We start from the raw sequence: 18,952 nt of genomic DNA on the forward strand, positions 1-18,952 counted from the left end.
CACACCCAGAAAGCCAGCCACCCGCATCCACATCCAAGCAGGCCCCCAGTGCACAGCCGGCCGGAAATGCCTTGGCAGTGGTTACCATGGTGACGGGTCCTGATGCTTGGACTGCAGCGGCCTGGGAGCTGCCTGCAACAGCCTGGCAGCCTGGCACCCGCAGGCCCCCACCCAGGCTGCGAGCTCCTGGCGCAGCTGTCCTCCTCTCTCTCCTTTTGGTCCCTAGCACTGAGCCTGGTACCCAGGGACTCTTGGGAATGAGCTGCCTGTCTGGGAACCCACAAGCTGTTCTGGGTCAGACTGGCTTGGTTCAAATCCCAGTTCTACCTCTTAGGAGGTCAGTGACCTAAACAAGTTAACTCGGTGTGTTTTGAATTGACTGAATTAGCTATGGGATCCTTGTGAAGGGAGTTATCCAAAGGGTATAGACTCCCAGGTTGAGACCCATCCTTGCCCCGAGCCGTCACTGCCCCCATCCTGCAGCAGTGGCAGGGTCAACATCGGGTCACAGCGCTCTTTGCTGCTGAATCCGCATCCAGGGCCCTAGATTCCTCACCTCGGACCCCAGGAGGTCTTGCAGGCAGTGTACTGTGACGGGTAGGACTTCAGACTCTGTGGGTCACAGCTGGGCTTGGCACTTACTTGGGCTTCAGTTTCCTCATCTATTTTTTTTTAAATTGAATTTGTTACAATATTGCTTCTGTTTTATGTTTTGGTTTTTTGGCCACGAGCCCCACCCCCCCACCCCCTCCGACCAGGGATTGAACCCACACCCCCTGCATTGGAAGGTGAAGTCTTAACCACTGGACCGCCAGGGAAGTCCCAGTTTCCTCATCTTTGAAATGAAGATAATAATGTACCTCTTTCAGAGGTTTGTTGTATGGATAACATTTGAATTAGTACTCGTAAAGTGCTTAGACGAGTATCTGATACTTAATAAGCACTTTATAAATGTTAGCGGTGACTTATCGTCACCACAATTGGCATTGGCCATGAAAATTGGAACCCCTATGCCCGTCCCTCCTGTCATTCTACTCACGCAGGCAGGCGTCCCCACCTCTGTTCACAGTGTCATGAGAGAGATAGGACGGCAGTTTGGCTGCCCTTCCTCATCCTGCCCCCTCCAGGGGACTGCTAGGCACTTCCCACCTCTGCTGCCTGGCGAGTGAGACAAGCTGGGCCCTGGGCAGAAACTCCTCCTCTAACTCATGAGTTTAAGGACTTTCTCTGCTGGTTCTCCAGCTGACGGCTCTTCCAGCCCTGGTCGGGATCAGCCAGCTGGTCAGTGACCGCCCAGAGCCCTCCCAGTGAGTAGAGCTGATGACGGATGCGCACCCAGCAGAGATGCTGCTACGGATGTCATCTGAAGAATGAGGGGCCCAAGGAAGGGGCTCTTATAGGATGAAATAGGAGCAAATCCCCAGGCTTGACTGCTGTAGGGCTCACTGGGCCTCCCTGAAGAGTGAGGGGGAATCTTTCCAGAATGAAGGAGAATCTGAGGCAAAATTTGAATAAGCTGGCCCACCAGCTGAATTAATCCTCGGCTGCATCCCTCTCTCCCAGCCCCCTCCTTCGGGTCCAAGGTTATGTTAACACAGAACTGTTGGCCAAAAGGAAGCTGGGCATAAGGGCATCCAGAGAGCCCCTGGGGGTCTGAGACCCTGGGCTGGAAGGTGGTGGCCACTCTTGGAGTTGGGGTCTTATGGCGGGTGGCCCTGGGGTCTCAGGGACTGGCAGATCTGGGAGACCCTGCTGTGAGCTGACCACCTCATCTGTTCCCCAGGGCCTGGCCTCCGTGTTCTCCAACCGTGCATCCCGGAAGTCGGCCTCACGCACTGAGAACAACATGGCAGAGGACGAGGGCTACCGGAACCCCACGGAGGTGCAGATGAGCCAGCTGGTGCTGCCCTGTCACACCAACCAGCGTGGCGAGCTGAGCGTCGGGCAGCTGCTCAAGTGGATTGACACCACCGCCTGCCTGTCCGGTGAGGCCGCGCCCGGCACAGCTGCCCTCCCAGCCCCGGCACCACACACCCAGAGGAGAGGCCCCAGTTTTCAGAGATGGTTGCCGTCCCCGAGTGCCCCCCTCCTCCCTCATCCCAGCCTTTGCTCAGGCTGCTCCACCTGCCTGCGATGCCCTCTGCAAGTTCTCCGTGCTCGGCTCGGGCCCAGCCTCTTGCCCGGAGGCGCCCAGAGGTCTGAGTACATAACCTAAGGTCCCTGCTCTGACACAGCGCGGCCTTCAATGTGGCTGCTCCGAGACTGGCTGTGAGCAAAGCCTGTGGCATTGAGTAGAGTTGAGTGGAGCTGGATTGAGCTCATTTCGTTGCCTTTGGTGCCCCAGTATTCTCCAGCCCACAGGGAGTTCACAGTCTGATGGGGGGGCCAGACAGGAGACTGACTGCCCCCCAGCACTGTCTGATGGGAGCTGGGAAAGGGAGGTGGAAGCAGGGCTCTGGGAGAACAGACCAGAGGCTCTGCCCCAGCCCTGGGGGCAGAGAAGGGATTCTAGAAGGACTAAGGCCTGGGAGCACAGTCCTCAGAGGAAGAATGACTCAGGCAAGGAGACAAAGGTGGGTGAGGTTGACTGGACAGGGGTACGGGCACTCTAGGAGGTCAGGAAGTGGAATAGCATGGCGTCATCATTCATTCATTCGACAGCTGCTCATTGAGTATCTCCTGCGTGCCTGGCGCTGCTCCAGGACTGGGGCACAGCAGTGAACAAGACAGGCAAAAACCCTTGCCCTCAAGTGACATGCAGTCTAGCAGGAGGGAGAGGCACTAAGACAGACGAAACCCAGACATGTAAGACAGGGTCAGGGTGTCGTAATCACGGTGAGGAAAGTAAAGAAGGGTGGAAGCACGGGCGAGGAGGCAGGCCTTAGCTAGGCGGTCTGACGTTTGATCAGAGGCCTGGGTCATGGGGAGGCTGCTAACGCGTGCTTTCTTCTCCTGACGCCAGCGGAGAGGCATGCTGGCTGCCCCTGCGTCACAGCCTCCATGGACGATATCTATTTTGAGCACACCATTAGGTAAGTGGCCCCTCCTGCCCTTCCTTCTGGCCTCCCCATCACGAGCCCAGAGCCCTTCCCCCATCTACTGCCTGCTCAGCCTGTGTGCTGCCTGGAACCTGCCTCAGCTGACTGAGGGCCTCTGCAGATGGAGAGGGGGCAGCCTTTGGTGAGCAGTGACCCGTCTCGTCTGCAAGGTCTCTGGGCGGCGGTGGGCTGGCAGCTGCCCTGTGGCTGGCAGCTCCCTCAGCCAGGCCTGGAGCTGGGTGCTGCTGAGGCAGTGTCATGGGGTGCTGTGTGACTTTGGGGAAGGCAGTCTCTTTCTCTGGTCCTCAGTTTTCTTATCTTCAAAATGGAAGGGGTTAGACTTAATCAGTGAATGCCTTTTTGAGCTTGGACATTCTCTGTGGGTCATTGGTCATCAGACTGTAGGGAGGTCCCTAGATAAGGTGCCTTGGCAGAGCCTGACCCAGAAGTTTGGACCATTCAGCCTCTGCTCATGTACCCCCAGGGATGAGGAACTCATTACCTCCTGGTTTTTTGGGCTTTCGGGTTTTTTTTTTTTTAACTGTCTGTACTGGTTAGAAGACTCTTCATTACATGGTGCTGAGCTTTGTCTCTGCACAGCTTTGCTGGGACCCAGGGAGCATATGCTGAGCCCTCTGCCCAGGACAGGCTGCAGGGCTGCATACGGTGCTTCGGCCTCCAGGTCTGCTCTTAAACCATCTCAGTGCCTAGGACATGAGGTGCCAAGGACTTATTCAGGACTTCCTGGTGCCCCACGAGTTGTGGTTAAGGAAAAAGTTTAGCTAGTCCCCGTATCCTCTTATTTAGTCATTCATCACTGCTTGTGGACCAGGGCCCATGCTGGGTTTGGGGTCCACAAAGTCAACTGGAACATAGTCCCTGTGCCCCAGGAGCTCCCAGAATGCAGGGAGGCAGATAGAGAAACATAATTTCAATTCAAAGCAGTGAATTCCAGGGTAATAATGATCTCTGCATAGGGGTGCTTTGTAATACTTTTTCTGAATGTCTTTTATTTTAGAATAGTTTTTGATTTGCAAAAACACTATAGATAGTACAGAGTTCCCATATACCCCACACCGAGATTCCCTGTTATTAACATCTTACATTCCTATGGTACCTCTGTCACAATAAGCCAATATTGATGCGTTATTTGTAATGTCTTTTTAATTAACTTAAGTCCTCAGAACAACCCTATGAGGTCGTGGCTATTAGTACCCTCATTTTACAGGTGAGAAAACAGAGGCACAGAGAAGTGAAGTAACTTGCTTCAAGTCATACAGCTGGTGGAGAACCCAGGACATACTACGAGCCAGGCAGTCTGGCCCCAGAGCCCTTGTTCTTAACAAACAGGCCTCATTGCCTATATGTCTGGGGGTGGGTATAGTGAGTGGCACAGAGGGTAGTCAAGGGTGGCTTCCTGGAGGAGGTGTTTGAGCTGGCTCCAGTACTGTGTGTAGTGACAATTTGTAGGCCAGTGGAGCCGTGTCCGGACCAGCTCTGGGTCTCCGTTGCCAACACGAGATCTGGCACTTGGAGGAGCAAGGGATAGAGAAGGCTGGGGTGGGGTGTGTACATGATGGATGGACACGCTGCGGGACCCAGTGGAGTGGAGGTGAGTCTGGGAAGAGAAGGGTGTGGGTGGGGGGAAAAGCTGTAGAGGATCCTGGGAAGGAGGGTAAGCTGGGGAGAGGCCTGGAGCATGATTGGTGGCCAGGAAAGGCCTGGCCATACCTGAGGAAAGCTGGGGAAGGTTTTTTTGTTTGTTTTTGCTTTTGCCATTTAAAAATATCTCAAAGGACTTCCCTTGTGGCGCAGTGGTTAAGAATCCTCCTGCCAATGCAGGGGACACGCGTTTGAGCCCTGGTCTGAGAAAATCCCACATGCCACGGAGCAACTAAGCCCGTGCACCACAACTACTGAGCCTGCGCTCTAGAACCTGTGTGCCACAACTACTGAGCCTGCGTGCCACAACTATTGAAGCCTGCACACCTAGAGCCTGCGCTCCGCAACAAGAGGAACCACTGCAGTGAGAAGCCTGTGTGCCACAACCAAGAGTAACCCCTGTTCACCGCAACTAGAGAAAGCCCACACGCCACAACGAAGACCCAACGTAGCCAAAACATAACAAATAAATTAATTTAATTTAATTAAAATTCTAAAAAAAATTTAAAATATCACAAAATGTATCTCTAATGGATAAGAACTTTTTAAAACATAATATCAATACCACTACCACACCTAAAGAAAATGAACAGTTTCTCACTAACATCAAATATCCAGTCAGCATTCAGTTGCCCACAATGTCTCATGAATTTGTTTTTTAATTTTGTTTTGCTTTACAGTTATTTTTGTTGCTCAAGTCAGGATGCAAATCAGGTTGCAATTGGTTGCTAGGTCTCTTAAATGTTTTTTTTTTTTGGCCATGCCTTGCAGGATCTTAGTTCCCCGCCCAGGGATTGAACCCAGGCCCTGGCAATGAAAGTGCCGAGTCCTAACCACTGGACCACCAGGGACTTCCCTCTTGTCTTTTTTTTTTTTTTTTTTGCAGTACGCGGGCCTCTCACTGTTGTGGCCGCTCCCGCTGTGGAGCACAGGCTCCCGACGCGCAGGCTCAGAGGCCTAGCCGCCCCGCGGCATATGGGATCTTCCCGGACCGGGGCAGGAACCCGTGTCCCCTGCATCAGCAGGCGGACCCTCAGCCACTGCACCACCAGGGAAGCCCCCTCTTAAGTCTTTTTTTAACCCTTAGGTCCTACATCTCCCCACAACACCCTCTCCAACTACCCTCTCCTCCCCGCTCCCTCTCCTTCTCTATCTGTCTTCTCTTGAAGTTTGTTTGTTGTTTGTTTAAATAAATAGATTTATTTTTGGCTGCGTTAGCTCTTCGTTGCTGTGCGCGGGCTTTCTCTAGTTGCGGCAAGTGGAGGCTACTCTTTGCTGCGGTGCACGGGCTTCTCATTGTGGTGGCTTCCCTTTGTTGCTGAGCACGGGCTCCAGGTGTGTGGGCTTCAGTAGTTGTAGTTTATGGGCTCTAGAGCACAGGCTCAGTAGTTGTGGCCCACGGGCTTAGTTGCTCCGTGGCATGTGGGATCTTCCCGGACCAGGGCTCAAATCCGTGTCCCCTGCACTGGCAGGCGGATTCTTAACCACTGCGCCACCAGGGAAACCCAAAGTTTATTTGTTGAAGAAACCTGATTATCTAGAGTTCTTCATCATCTGGGTTTTGCTGTTAGCATCACTGTGGTGTCATTTAACATGTTCCTCTGTCCCCTGCTAGTAAATTGGTCTTGGGGAAGGGCTTGAACAGGGGTCATGTTTGTTTGTTGGAGCTGCCTCTGGAGGGGTGTTGGGAAATTAGCAGCTTGAAGGGGGCCCAAGGAGGCTGGGCAATGACCCTGGGGATGGAGCCAGTTTTGGCCTGAGCTGTGAGATGGAGGACAGTCAGGAAGGAAGAGAAGCTTGGGAATCCAAATGGGTTACTGCTTGGCTTTGCGGAAGGGCTAGAGAGGGAGAGGGGAGGAGGAGGAAGGGGAAGGGTCATAAACTTCTTTCTCTTTTTTTAGCACTGCAAAAAATAGACTTACTTTTACTTGGGGGATGAGGGAAGTTTTTTTTTTCTACTTTTTTATTATGAAAACTTTCAAAATTATAGAAAGTTGAATAGTGCTGTGATCATCCCTACTGAGAGTTAATAATGAACACTTTGCTGAATTTGCTTTATCTGTATGTGGATAAACACAAGCAGACCTCATTTTATTGCCCTTTGCAGATATCGCATTTTTTTACAAATTGAAGGTTTGTGGCAACCTTGCATCAAGCAAATCTATTGACCTCATTTTTCCAACGACATTGGCTCATTTAGTGTCTCTGTGTCACATTTTGGTAATTTTTGCAATATTTCAGACTTTTTCATTATTATTATATTTTTTATGGTGATCTGTGATCAGTGATCTTTGATGTTACTGTTGCAAAAAGATTACAACTCGCTGAAGGCTCAGATGATGGTTAGCATTTTTTAGCAAGAAAGTTTTTTTTTTTTTAACTAAGTTTATTTATTTATTATTTATTTTTGGCTGCATTGGGGCTTCATTGCTGCACGCGGGCTTTCTCTAGTTGCACGAGCGGGGGCTACTCTTTGTTGCGGTGCATGGGCTTCTCATTGCGGTGGCTTCTCTTGTTGCGGAGCACGGGCTCTAGGCACACGGGCTTCAGTAGTTGTGGCACGCGGGCTCAGTAGTTGTGGCTCACGGGCTCTAGGGCACAGGCTCAATAGTTGTGACGCACAGGCTTAGTTGCTACGTGGCATGTGGGATCTTCCCAGAACAGGGCTCGAACCTGTGTCCCCTCAGTTGGCAGGCAGATTCTTAACCACTGCGCTACCAGAGAAGTCCCAAGAAGGTACTTTTAAATTAAGGTATGTATATTGCTTTTTAGACATATTTCAATTGCATACTTAATACACTACAGTATAGTGCAAACATATCTTTTATATACACCAGGAAACCAAAAAAATTGTGTGACTCGCTTTATTGCGATATTTGCTTTACTGCCATGGTCTGGAATGGAATCTACAGTATCACTGTTGTGTGAACTATTTGAAAGTAAGTTGCAGACATCATGACACTTCATCCCTCCATATGTCAGCATGCATCTCCTAAAAATGATAGTCCCCTACCTGACTATTAGAACTACTAAAAAAATAATAATAATAACAGAAATGAACAAGTCAGGACTTCCCTGGTGGTGCAGTGGTTAAGAATCCGCCTGCCAATGCAGGGGACACGGGTTTGAGCCCTGGTCCAGGAAGATCCCACATGCCACGGAGCAACTAAGCCCGTGCACCACAACTACTGAAGCCCACGTGCCTAGAGCCCATGCTCCACAACAAAGAGAAGCCACCACAAGGAGAAGCCCGTGTACCGCAACGAAGAGTAGTAGCCCCGCTGGACGCAACTAGAGGAAGCCTGCGCGCTGCAATGAAGACCCAACGCAGCCAAAAATAAATAAATAAATAGTTAAAAAAAAAAAAGTCAGCACAGGGCAGCAAAGTGGCTCGCTCAGGGATTCTGATGTTCATCTGGACCTGGGAGTCATTCCAGAGGGACAGCTGCAGCTGGGAAGAGCAGGGCTAGGGTGCTCGGTAGAATCAGTCTAGAACCCTGGCTCTGTCCATCTTTAGCTGGGTGACCTTAGGCAAATGGCTTACCCTCTCTGATACTCAGTCCCCCCTAAACCTACCTGCCAAACTTGTTCTGAGGTTCAAATGAGGTCGTGCAAAGTACCTGGCACATAGTAGGTATTCTTTCCCTTCCTACCCTGTGTTTATAGTTATCTTGTGCTTAGTAGGCATTCAATAATTGTGGAATTCATTAATTCAGTAGGCCACTATTCATGGCTTACCTTGTGCCATGTGCAAGGACTTGAAGATTCAGTGGTGAGCAAAACAGACATGATCCTTTCCCCATCAGAGCTTAAGGACTGTGGGGCAGACAGAGGTCAATCTGTTGGAAGAAGTGTTAGGCGGGTGAACCTTATGGGGCTCCGGGAGGGTAGGGAGAGCTTTCCTTAGGAAGGACTGTTAAGCTGAGAGCAAAGAGAAGCTTGAGCATTCATTGGACAAGGGGAAGCGGGAGAAAGGGGGAGATGAATGACATCATGCCACTTCTCTTGCCCCAGCTTCCCCGCCTGTAGAATAAGGTGCTAACACTGTCTTGCCGGTTTGCTTTGAGGACTCAGTGACATGGTAGATGTGAATATGCTCCATATGCCATGATGTTCTCCTGCCAGTGCCTCTCAGCAGAGACACCTGTTCTCTCCCTCTGTCCCCTCTTGGAAAGCTTACCTCCTGCTTTTCTCTCCTCAGTGTTGGACAAGTGGTGAATATCAAGGCCAGGGTGAACCGGGCCTTCAACTCCAGTATGGAGGTGAGCAGGTGGGTGGGTGGGTTTCTACCTCCTCTTCATTCTCAGCCGCCAGCTCGGGCACACTCACATTCACGCTCACAGTGCCCCGATTGAGGCAGCAGAGTTCTGAAACAGCTGACAGGGTTGGGGGGATCCTAGGGCAATGTCCAATATCCATAATACAGAAGGGAAAACTGAGGCTAGGGAGGTGAAGGGATTTGCCCCAGGTCACCAAGCCATGTAGATTCCAATGTGAGCCTTGACTTCCAGCCTTCTGAGTCTTCACACCTAGTCTCAGACCCTCTCTTCAGCAGCCAGGTGGTCTCAGGAATACAGGGAAGATAGCCGCTGTGCCTGACCCTGAAGGCAGTGGTCTGGAGGAGGGCGCTGGACTTCTGCCCATTAGCTCACCTCCCACAGCCTGTCTGCACATTGTAGAACGGGAACGTGATCCCTATGCAGCAGGGCTGTTGAAGGTTTAATGGGAGGACTCTCTGGGGATGCACGGGGCTCTGTGAGCTCTGGAAGAGGGCCCCATCATTCCCATTTTACAGATGAGGAAACTGAGGCCCAGAGAAAGGAAGTGACTTGCTCAAGGTGTCCCAGGGAGCCAGGGGCAGAATCAGACCCCCCCCCCCCAGGTCTCTAGCCCCCTGGACTTGGTAGGTGACACAGAAGCATCAGAGGCCAGGCCTGGGATGGGACTTGCTGTCTCTACCTGCGGGCCCTCGGGTTGGTGAGCTCTGTTTCCTCCCTCCTCAGTCGTCCACCTTGCTCTTCCTCTCCAGGTGGGCATCCAGGTGGCCTCCGAGGACCTGTGCTCTGACAAGCAGTGGAGCGTGTGCAAGGCCTTGGCCACCTTTGTGGCCCACCGGGAGGTCTCCAAGGTAGGTGGCTACACCTGACCACCCGATGGTGCCGGACCACCTGGGTGCCTGTCTACGTGGTGATTCTGGGGGTTGGTGGAGGGGTAGAGGTGGAGGCACAGCAGGGAATCCCCAGAAGAAGGCCCACCCCGTGCTGTGGTTGAACCCCAGGCGCCTCCCCGCTCTGCTTTTCCCTACCTCTCCCTGTGCACCTCGCACCCCAGGATCCTCCAGTTCTCTACATTGCCTCCCATGTCCTGCATCAACACCCCCCATCCACAGTGCCTTTGCCCAAGAATGGGGACAGGGACACTGGAGGATGAAAGTGATGTATCAGTCAACAGGGAGATGGAAGATGGGGACAAAGAGGGGGCAAGACTTGTAACCATCCAGCAGCCCCAGGCGTGAGATGGCCGTTTGGGGGACAGACTCTCATGCTATTCCAGGAAACTTGTCCTGAGCACCCCCCACCTCACCCCCTGCCACAGGTGAAGCTGAAGCAGATCACACTGCGGACCGAGGAGGAGAAGACAGAGCACAGCGTGGCAGCCGAGCGCCGGCGCATGCGGCTGGTCTATACAGACACCATCAAGGACCTCCTGGCCAACTGCGTCATTCAGGATGGTGAGCACCGTGCGTAGGGAAGGTAGCCCATGTCCTGCATGGGCCCCTCTGTCCTGGGCCCTTACTGAGCAGAGGGAGGAAGGGAATCTCCTTGGGATGTCCACCCATGGGTGGCCTCAGGCCTGGATGGCCCTCCTGCCTCAAGGTTCCTTTGGGGAAAAGGGAGCGTTTGGACATCTCACCCAGCTCCCAGGAGCCATGAAGATGGAGCCGGGACATACAGAAAACCCTTTTAATCCGCTAAATGCATTTGGGTCTCTAGGAGTCAAGGTATTTGGGAAGGTAGTTTTGAGCTTGGCCTTGAAACCCTAGGACTTTTCAAAAAACAGATAGGTAGCTAGGTAGGTAGGTAGATAGAGATAGAGTAAAAAGCAAGACTCTCTTCTACCCCAGAACCAAGGCTCCCTCCAGAGGCAGCTACTGTTCGTCATTTGGGGGCATCTTTCCGGAAGTATTCTCTGCATATTTAAGCACACTACCTACCAGTTTGCCCTCTCTTTTTACCCAAAAGTAAACATACAGTACATACTGTTCTGTATCTTGCTTCTCTCCCCTTAAAGCATATCTTGGAGAGGATCCTGTACCAGCACACAAAGGTCCACTTTGGACTGGGAGGATTTTGACAGGTGGAGAGGTGAGGCAGGGTTTTCTGACAGAGGGCACAGGCTGGGCAAAAGCCTAGAGGGGTGACCTCGGATTTGTTCACTGATGTCCAGAACACTAGAATGCAAAGTCATCCTTGAAACCTAAAGGAGGCAATTTTAGGACCAGCCAAGGGTAGTTCAGCTGCCCAGAGTGGAGAGAGAGCAGGCGGAAGTAGCAAACACCAGTGAAGGCAGTGAGCTGTGCTCTGAATTCCGTGTGCTGTTATTTATGCTGGGCCCGGAGGCCATGGCTGGGCAGGCCCAGCTCTTTCTACAGTTGTCAAGGCCCATGGGAACCATCCATCCCACTGCAGCCCCTGTAGATCCCTCCTGTCTTGACAGCCCTTCTCCCCAAGCGTCAGTCCAAATGCCTGAGCCTGGCATCCAGGCCCTTGGCTGACCACTCAGTCTCATCTGGTGCTGTCCCTTTACTTGCCCTCAGCTCCAGCTAAGCCAAGGCCTCGTTGCTCCCTGTGACTGTCCTGCCTGTCTGGTCTCCAGAACTTGGCTCAGGCCTTCAACCTCCCCTCCTCCCTGCCTGTGGCATCTCTGAGCAGCCTGCAAGCCAGGTGAAAGGCTACCTCTTTCACAGGCCTTCCCTGATGAGCTCTCCCCACCCCAGGAGATGGGAGATGCACGGCACCTCCTTGGTGCTGAATAAATAAAAGAATCTGTGTGGGGTGGACTGGTGGGCATGGGGGTCCTGGGCTGCGCACGGGGAGGGTCTGCCCTTGGGAATTTTCTCACCTCCCCGCCTCCCTCCCTCTGCGCCTCTCTGGTCAGATCTGGAGAGCAGAGACTGTAGTCGCATGGTGCCAGCCGAGAAGACCCGAGTGGAGAGTGTGGAGCTGGTCCTGCCCCCACACGCCAATCACCAGGGCAATACTTTCGGGGGCCAGATCATGGCCTGGATGGAGAACGTGGCCACCATTGCAGCCAGGTGAGGGAAGTGCCCTGCCTGTGCCTCCCCTCCTTTCTCTTCCTCCTTCCCTTGGCCAGCTGTCTCTGCGGGAGAAACCCCAGCTTGGTACTGGCATTCAAGGCTTCAGAAGCTTGGCTCTTCTTTCAGACCCAGAGAACCAGAGAGGAATGATTTTCTGTGAGCTCACCATTCCTTCCGTGGTTCCCATCATGGCATGGGAAATGCCAAGCCCCCCGGCTGGCACCAGGGCCTCCCCTTGCCCTGGCCCTTCTCGCTTGCTTCCTGGATCTTAACACTTCTTGCAAATCAAGCCATTTGCCTTTCTCCTTCCAATCCTCCATGCTCCCATCCCCCGCCGTCACTCCTGGCTGGCTTCCCATCATGCCAACTCCAGTATTCTTTGTCTGCTAAAATCCATCTCCTCCATGAAGCTTCTTTCCCTGTTTCCTTCTCCCTAGAGGTGGAAATAATTACTTCCTTTTCCTATAACCTCTGTGCCAGTCCAGGTCTGGTTCTGCTCCAAGTATCGGGGCTTGTTTTTATAGTTATGATAACTGACATTCACTAACTGACACTCTCATACCTCCATGACTTTGTACTTGCTGTTCGCTCTGCCATGAGTGCCCTCCCCAACCCACGTTCTCCTCAGCCAGGCAAATTCTTCCTCACCCTTTAGAGACCAGCTCCAGTGGCCCCTCCTCTGTGTTTAACCTGTGGACACAGTACATAAGCAATGCTATTTTGGGCAGACCAGGCTATGAGAGTAATAAGATCTCAGAGGAGGGTCAGAGTGTGGATAGTCAGGGAAGGCTTTCTGGAGGAGGAGTACTTCATCTGGGCCTTGAATGACGAGTAGCTTTGGGTAAGGGGAGGGCTTCCAGATAGTAGGAAAAGCAGGTGCTAGGGTGTAAAAGTTAGAAGGAAAAGGTTTACCGCGAGCCTATGTTACCTGAGGTTACCTTTCCTATGTCACCTCAAATTCAGCTTTTTTCCAGTTACGCACGTAGACCTCAGTATTCTAAGCTGTGATATTGGACTTTAGTTCTCTTCCTCTGGGCAGAGCTGTCACTGGGTTGGGTGGGCCAGAGGGTGGTACGTGTGGTTCTGGGCTGGGTCTGGGGATGGGGGCAGCAGGAGAAGGCTGGCTGAAGCCAGTGGCTGAAGCACTGGAGGCATTTGTCCTGTCCCCCTGACCCCCGCCTCTTCCAGCCGGCTGTGCCATGCCCACCCTACGCTGAAGGCCATTGAGATGTTCCACTTCCGGGGCCCGTCCCAGGTTGGGGACCGTCTGGTGCTGAAGGCCATCGTGAACAACGCTTTTAAGAACAGGTATGCGGCTGGGATGGGTGAGATGGGGCCTCTTGGGGTTGAGGGCTCTTCCTGACATAAGAAGGAACCTTACTGCAAAACTGCAGGAACTGTTTCCCCTGTAGATGAGGTCTATGAGATCTGAACTCTGCCTGGCTGCTGGGTCCCTTTACCATCACCAAGATTCAGCTCTGATGTTCCTTCTCTGGTCTCCCGAGCCCTGTGCCTGCCGCTGTCACAGGTCACACCATGTGCTTGGTGTGTCTCTGTCTCTCTCCCTGGCTCCTGTCTCTGGTCCTGCCACACTGTGGATGCTCAGGTCACAGGGCCACCTCTTGCCAGTGTTCCCTTGTTTATCAAACCCTTTCCTACCCTTTTCCTAAAACAGCAGTTAGTTCCCAGAGCACTTACCTTTGGAATGAATTCTGATACCCCCATGAAAGCTTCTTGGTGATTTCAAAGATTTGGTCATTTTCAATGATAGCGTAGTTGTTAAAAGTGAGGGATCTGGAGCCAGGTTGCCTGGGTTCAAATTTGGTTCATGGCTTATCAGCTGTGTGACTTTGGGCAAGTTCCTTAACCCCTCTGAGTCTCATTTCTTTCACTTGGAAAATGGGGCTCACCACAACAACCTCGTAGCTGTGAGGATTCAATGAGGGGTTACTGGTAGAATGCCAGAGAAAACGTTCAGTGAAGGTCAGCCATTCCTGCTGCTTATTATTAAAATAATTATTATTATTTTACTATTCACAGTCTGACTATCACACATTCTACTGTCATGCAGGGGGAAATCCCTGAACTAGGTAGGAGCTGTGAGGCCTGGTTCCTAGTGCAGGTTCTCTTCCTTCCTGACTGTTGTGTGACCTTGGGCAAGTTAGCGCCCTGTTCTAGGTCTTGATTTCCCCATCTGCATAATGTCTACATTCTGGGATCACAGACCTTCCTAAGTGAGGGGGAATGGAGGTGGCTGCTCTTTTATTATTCATAAAGACAGTCGGAGATACAGAAACAGCAGCGACCGAGCTGTCAGGGGCATGGCTACGGCTATTAGAATAGGCATATGAACATTTTCTCAGATTAGCCTCTGCCCCTCCACCTCCTTTCTTATGTCTTTCCATCACCCTTTGCAGCTTACGTGACGTATTTTATATAGACGTTTGTTGCCCCATCCCCTATCTGTTAGCCCGTGAGGACCTGGACTGGACTGGTCTATTCATTTCTGTGACCCCAGTGGCAAGCATGGGGCCAGGGGTGCAGTGGGCACTCTGTAAACATTGTTGAAAGGGAACAGTTGTGGGTTTCCTGCCCATCGGACTCTGATCTGGGCTGTGGGAGGAACTGCAGGAGTACGTGTGTGCCTCTGCATGTGTGCGTGCGTGTTGGGGAGGGGGTGGCCTCGGGGAGGTCTTTCCAGCTGAGACCAGCCCTCCTTTCCCCTCAGCATGGAGGTGGGCGTGTGTGTGGAGGCCTACCGCCAGGAGGCCGAGACCCAGCGGCGGCACATCAACAGCGCCTTCATGACCTTTGTGGTCCTCGATGCAGATAACCAGCCTCAGATGCTGCCCTGGATTCGACCCCAGCCTGGGGTGAGTGCCCCACTACCAGCCCCCCTCCCTCTCTGCCCAGGGTGATAGGACTGGGGAGTGGACCCAGCTCTGCCCTTCTGCTGGGGCACAGCCAGCCCTGAGTGCCCCGGTATAACCCGCCCCCGGGGATGCTCCTCGAGCAAGGAAGGCACCCTGTGCTTCCTGGAAGAACTCAGACCACGTGCTGGGTGTTAACAGGCACTCATGAGCCTGCAGAGCTGTAAGAGCACTGGCTTTGGGGTCAGAGGTGGGTTGGAACCCCACCTTGGCCACGTTCTAGCAGGTGCCCTCTGCGAGCTTTCACTCCCCATCTGTAAAGAGGGTGTATCTGCAGCTCCTGCCTCGCAGGGCTGTTGGGGAGATACTGACCTTGCTCCGGGCTGAGTATGGGGCGACTGCTCTGACCATGGTGACAGGGGAGCAAAAAGCGTAGAAATGAGAGTCAGGGACCTGGGTTCAAGGCTGGCTCCAAACGATGTTCCCTTGTGCCTCCTTTGGGCCCAGCTCGGGCTTGCTTCTGGGGGGGCCAGGGAGTGACCTTGGAGAGGTTTTCCCTTCTCTCCAGGAAGGTCACCCACCCAGCCCACCCACCTTACAAGACTGAGCATGGGCTGTGAAGACCCCCGCTCCAGAGCTGGGCGTTGGGCAGTCAGGATGGGTGGTGGCCGGAGGAGCAGGGAGCCTGGCAGGCGGTGGGACTCTAGACAGTCCACGAGGCCCTTTCAGGCTTTTGCCACTTAATGTTCACGAATCAGGAGACGTTAGAAGTAGTGGTTCAGAGGGTGGGCTCTGGGTTCAGGCCATCTGGGTGCTGTTCCTGTCCCCACTCCTTAGCCCTGTGACCTTGGCTGAGCCACTTAGCCTTTCTGTGACTCAGTTTCCGCCTCTGTAAAATGGGGATAGAACTGGGAGTTCCCTGGTGGCCTAGTGGTTAGGATTCTGGGCTTTCACTGCCGTGGCCCGGGTTCAGTCCCTGGTGGGGGAACTGAGATCCCGCAAGCCGCACAGTGCAGGCAATTAAAATAATAAAATGAAATGAAATGAAATAAAATAATTGGGGATAGTACTAGTGCCAACCTCAGAGGGTTATCATAATGCTTAGATGCAGTTTTGCATGGAAAACACTTCAGAAGCATGTCTGCCCATAGCAAGTACTCAGTAAATGTGGGTTCTTAGCATTGTAAGTGCCCTTTGGGGATCCCCTTTTACGGAGGAGGAAGCAGGTACGATGAGGGCAGGTGGTGTTCCCAAAGTCACTCAGGGAGCCTCAGGGGAAGCTGGGGCTGGAGCTCAGCGACGGGGCACTGTCCTGGGCAGGCTGCCCCGGTGAGATCTGAACTTCACTTTAGGGCTGCAGGGAGGGTCTCCTTGGGCCCTTTGGGGAAGGGGGCAGGCAGTAATGGGGGCGGGGGCAAGCTGTTTGTCCCTCCTGCACCACAGTCTGTCTCTGCTCCTCTCCCCAGGATGGTGAGCGGCGGTACCGAGAGGCCAGTGCCAGGAAGAAGATTCGCCTGGACAGGAAAGTGGGGGCCGGGCGGTGCGAGTGGACACGACTCTAGGGCTTCCCTGTCTGCTCCCTGGCCCTGGGAACTTGTGTTTCTTCGGTGCTTCCCCTGGGCTGCGCCTTTACATCCAGGCAGCCTCTGGTCTTGGCCTCATGACCCAGTGGTCTTACTGGCCCCTTGTACAGGCGAGGACAGAGGGATTAGGTGGCCACGGGCACTCAGATAGGAATGATGGGCAGAATGAGAATTTGAACCTGGCCAGGTGTGACCAAATTTACTTCTTGTGTTCCTCCCATTGACTCTGATGCCCGTTTGGCAGATGAAGAAAGAAAGGCTCTGAGAGGAGATGCAATTGCTTAAGAAGCAAATCCAGGTGTGAATGACTGCTGTGAAAGCACTTCACAAACTTGAAAGGGCTGTCAACGCACCAGGATTCACCATCCGATGTTAATAAGAAAAGTGTGCATATATGGAGGGTTTACCATGTGCCAAGCACTGTTCTCCCTGTGACGACCCCATGAGGAGGCAGGTGTGACCACTGATCCCATTTTACAGCTGAGGACACTGAGGCATAGGGTGAAGTCGCTTTAGCCAGAGTGAAGTCGCTCAGCACGGGTGTTGGGGGTCCGCACCTTTCCCGAGCCCGCCCCCGCCTCTGAGTGTGTATGTCCTCAGCTGCTGTTTTCTGTGTGCCCATCCAGTCTCCCTGGCCAGACAGGAGTCTCTCCCACGCCGCTGGGCTGAGCACAGGGCCTGGCACACAGTAAGCCAGCAGTAAAGTCTGTGGAAAGAGATGGGCTCCCAAGGGAACAAGGTTGTTGTTTTCCCTCTCTCCCAGGAAGTACATCGTGTCCTGTAAGCAGGCGGAGATGCCCCTCTCTGTCCCCTGGGACCCTAGCAACCAGGTAAGGCCTTCTGCTCTGAGCGGCCCGTTCTCAGGCCTGTTGGGATCCCTGATCCTCCCCTCTTGTGAGCGGGTTTGGAGGTAGGCCCGGAGGGGACAGGATACTGCTGCCGCAAGACTGGCACAGGTAGCCCAGGGCTTTCCTGTGTCCCTTTGCTTGGCAGGAGGGAGCTGGGGCCCCAAGAGGAGGAGGAGTCTGCCAAGCCCCGGCCTCCTTTCCCAAAGCCAAGGGCTCCTTCCTTCACGTCCAGTTTCCTCTCCCCACCCCAGCGCAGCCCGGCACGGAGCCCCCGAGAAAGGCGGAAGTTGAGGCTTCTCTGTGTGCTCTGTCCAGGTGTACCTGAGCTACAACAACGTCTCCTCCCTGAAGATGCTCGTGGCCAGGGACAACTGGGTGCTGTCCTCAGAGATCAGCCAGGTAGCTTACCCCACCCTCCCAGCTTTCCTTCCTCCTCGGAGCCACCAGAGGTGGCTGACTGTGAGACACAAAAACCTTCTCAAAGCACTCCAGTCAAAGGGAGATTCCTTAAAAGGAGCTGGATGAGGTCATGAAACCAGCCCAGTTATAGAAGCAAACCTGCCCCGCCAGGGCCTGGAGTGGGGGTCCCCCCTCCGGATCCTCTCCTGCCCACCCACCTTCTTGCCTCCCATTTCGTCCTCCCTCACTGCGTCCTCCCTCTCTCTGCTCCTTCTACAGTGACACGCTGCTGGGATGGGGGCCTGGGGCAAGCACGGGCTGAGGGAGGACTTGAGCTCTGCCACTTTTGCCTGTGACTTTAGGGGGCTGGATGGCACCTGGCTCTGAGGATTCATTCTGTTGTTGTGTTGGCCCCTGCTTCTTTATCTCCTTTTAACAAAATTTTTCCACATTAAAAAAATTGAGGTATAATTTACATGTAGTAAATTTTTACTGTATAATTCTACTAGTTTGGAAAACACATAAAGTTACAGAATCACTACCATAATCAAGATACAGAACATTTCCATAATCCCCTCAGTCTCTCTCATTCCCCATTGTGGTCAAGCCTCTTCCCACCCCCAGCCCCAGGAAACCACGGATCAGTTTTCTGTCCCTTTAGTTTTGTCTATTTTGGGAATGTCCAATACGGAGAGTCATACAATATACAAGCTTTCAATCTGACTTCTTTCTCTTGGCACAAGTCGTTCACTCGTGTTGAGTGCCTGTTTGAGTTTGTTCCATCTCGTAGTGAGTACCATTCCATCCTGTGCTTATGCATGCAGTCACTGCTCCTTCAGACACCTTCCTATCCACTTGTGCTCAATCTCCCCATTTTCATGGGAATGCGACCAAGGCTCAGAGAGGTTGAGTCACTTGTTCACAGTCACACAGCAATCAGTGGCAACCCTGAGCTTCCAGCCCCGGTCCCCAGCATAGGCTGAGGCGGAGGCACGGGAACGAGGCTGCCCTCTGGCCCACGCAGGTCCGCCTGTACACTCTAGAGGAGGACAAGTTCCTCTCCTTCCACATGGAGATGCTGGTGCACGTGGATGCCGCCCAGGCCTTCCTGCTGCTCTCAGACCTCCGTCGGAGGCCCGAATGGGACAAGCACTACCGGTGAGGGCAGCGGGGTGGGGTGCGGAGGTGGGCCCTCAGGTGTCTCCTCCTGAGCCGTCCCCCCACTGTGCTCAGC

The 18,952-nt window shown here is 53.2% G+C and overlaps 1 protein-coding gene across 1 annotated transcript in view; it reads left to right on the top strand.

The window, feature by feature from the left end:
* Positions 1–18,952, top strand: part of ACOT11 (acyl-CoA thioesterase 11) — a 108,347-nt gene that overhangs the window by 84,521 nt on the left and 4,874 nt on the right. The window contains exons 4-15 of the mRNA XM_032638745.1: positions 1,784–1,985; positions 2,963–3,032; positions 8,902–8,962; positions 9,730–9,828; positions 10,296–10,431; positions 11,859–12,015; positions 13,207–13,326; positions 14,747–14,891; positions 16,355–16,414; positions 17,239–17,301; positions 17,635–17,718; positions 18,743–18,876. Of these exons, the coding sequence (XP_032494636.1) occupies positions 1,784–1,985; positions 2,963–3,032; positions 8,902–8,962; positions 9,730–9,828; positions 10,296–10,431; positions 11,859–12,015; positions 13,207–13,326; positions 14,747–14,891; positions 16,355–16,414; positions 17,239–17,301; positions 17,635–17,718; positions 18,743–18,876 (1,331 nt within the window). The remainder of the gene's footprint in view (positions 1–1,783; positions 1,986–2,962; positions 3,033–8,901; positions 8,963–9,729; positions 9,829–10,295; positions 10,432–11,858; positions 12,016–13,206; positions 13,327–14,746; positions 14,892–16,354; positions 16,415–17,238; positions 17,302–17,634; positions 17,719–18,742; positions 18,877–18,952) is intronic.

The sequence above is a fragment of the Phocoena sinus genome, chromosome 1, assembly GCF_008692025.1.
Source record: "Phocoena sinus isolate mPhoSin1 chromosome 1, mPhoSin1.pri, whole genome shotgun sequence".
In the NCBI taxonomy this organism is placed as follows: Eukaryota; Metazoa; Chordata; class Mammalia; order Artiodactyla; family Phocoenidae; genus Phocoena; species Phocoena sinus.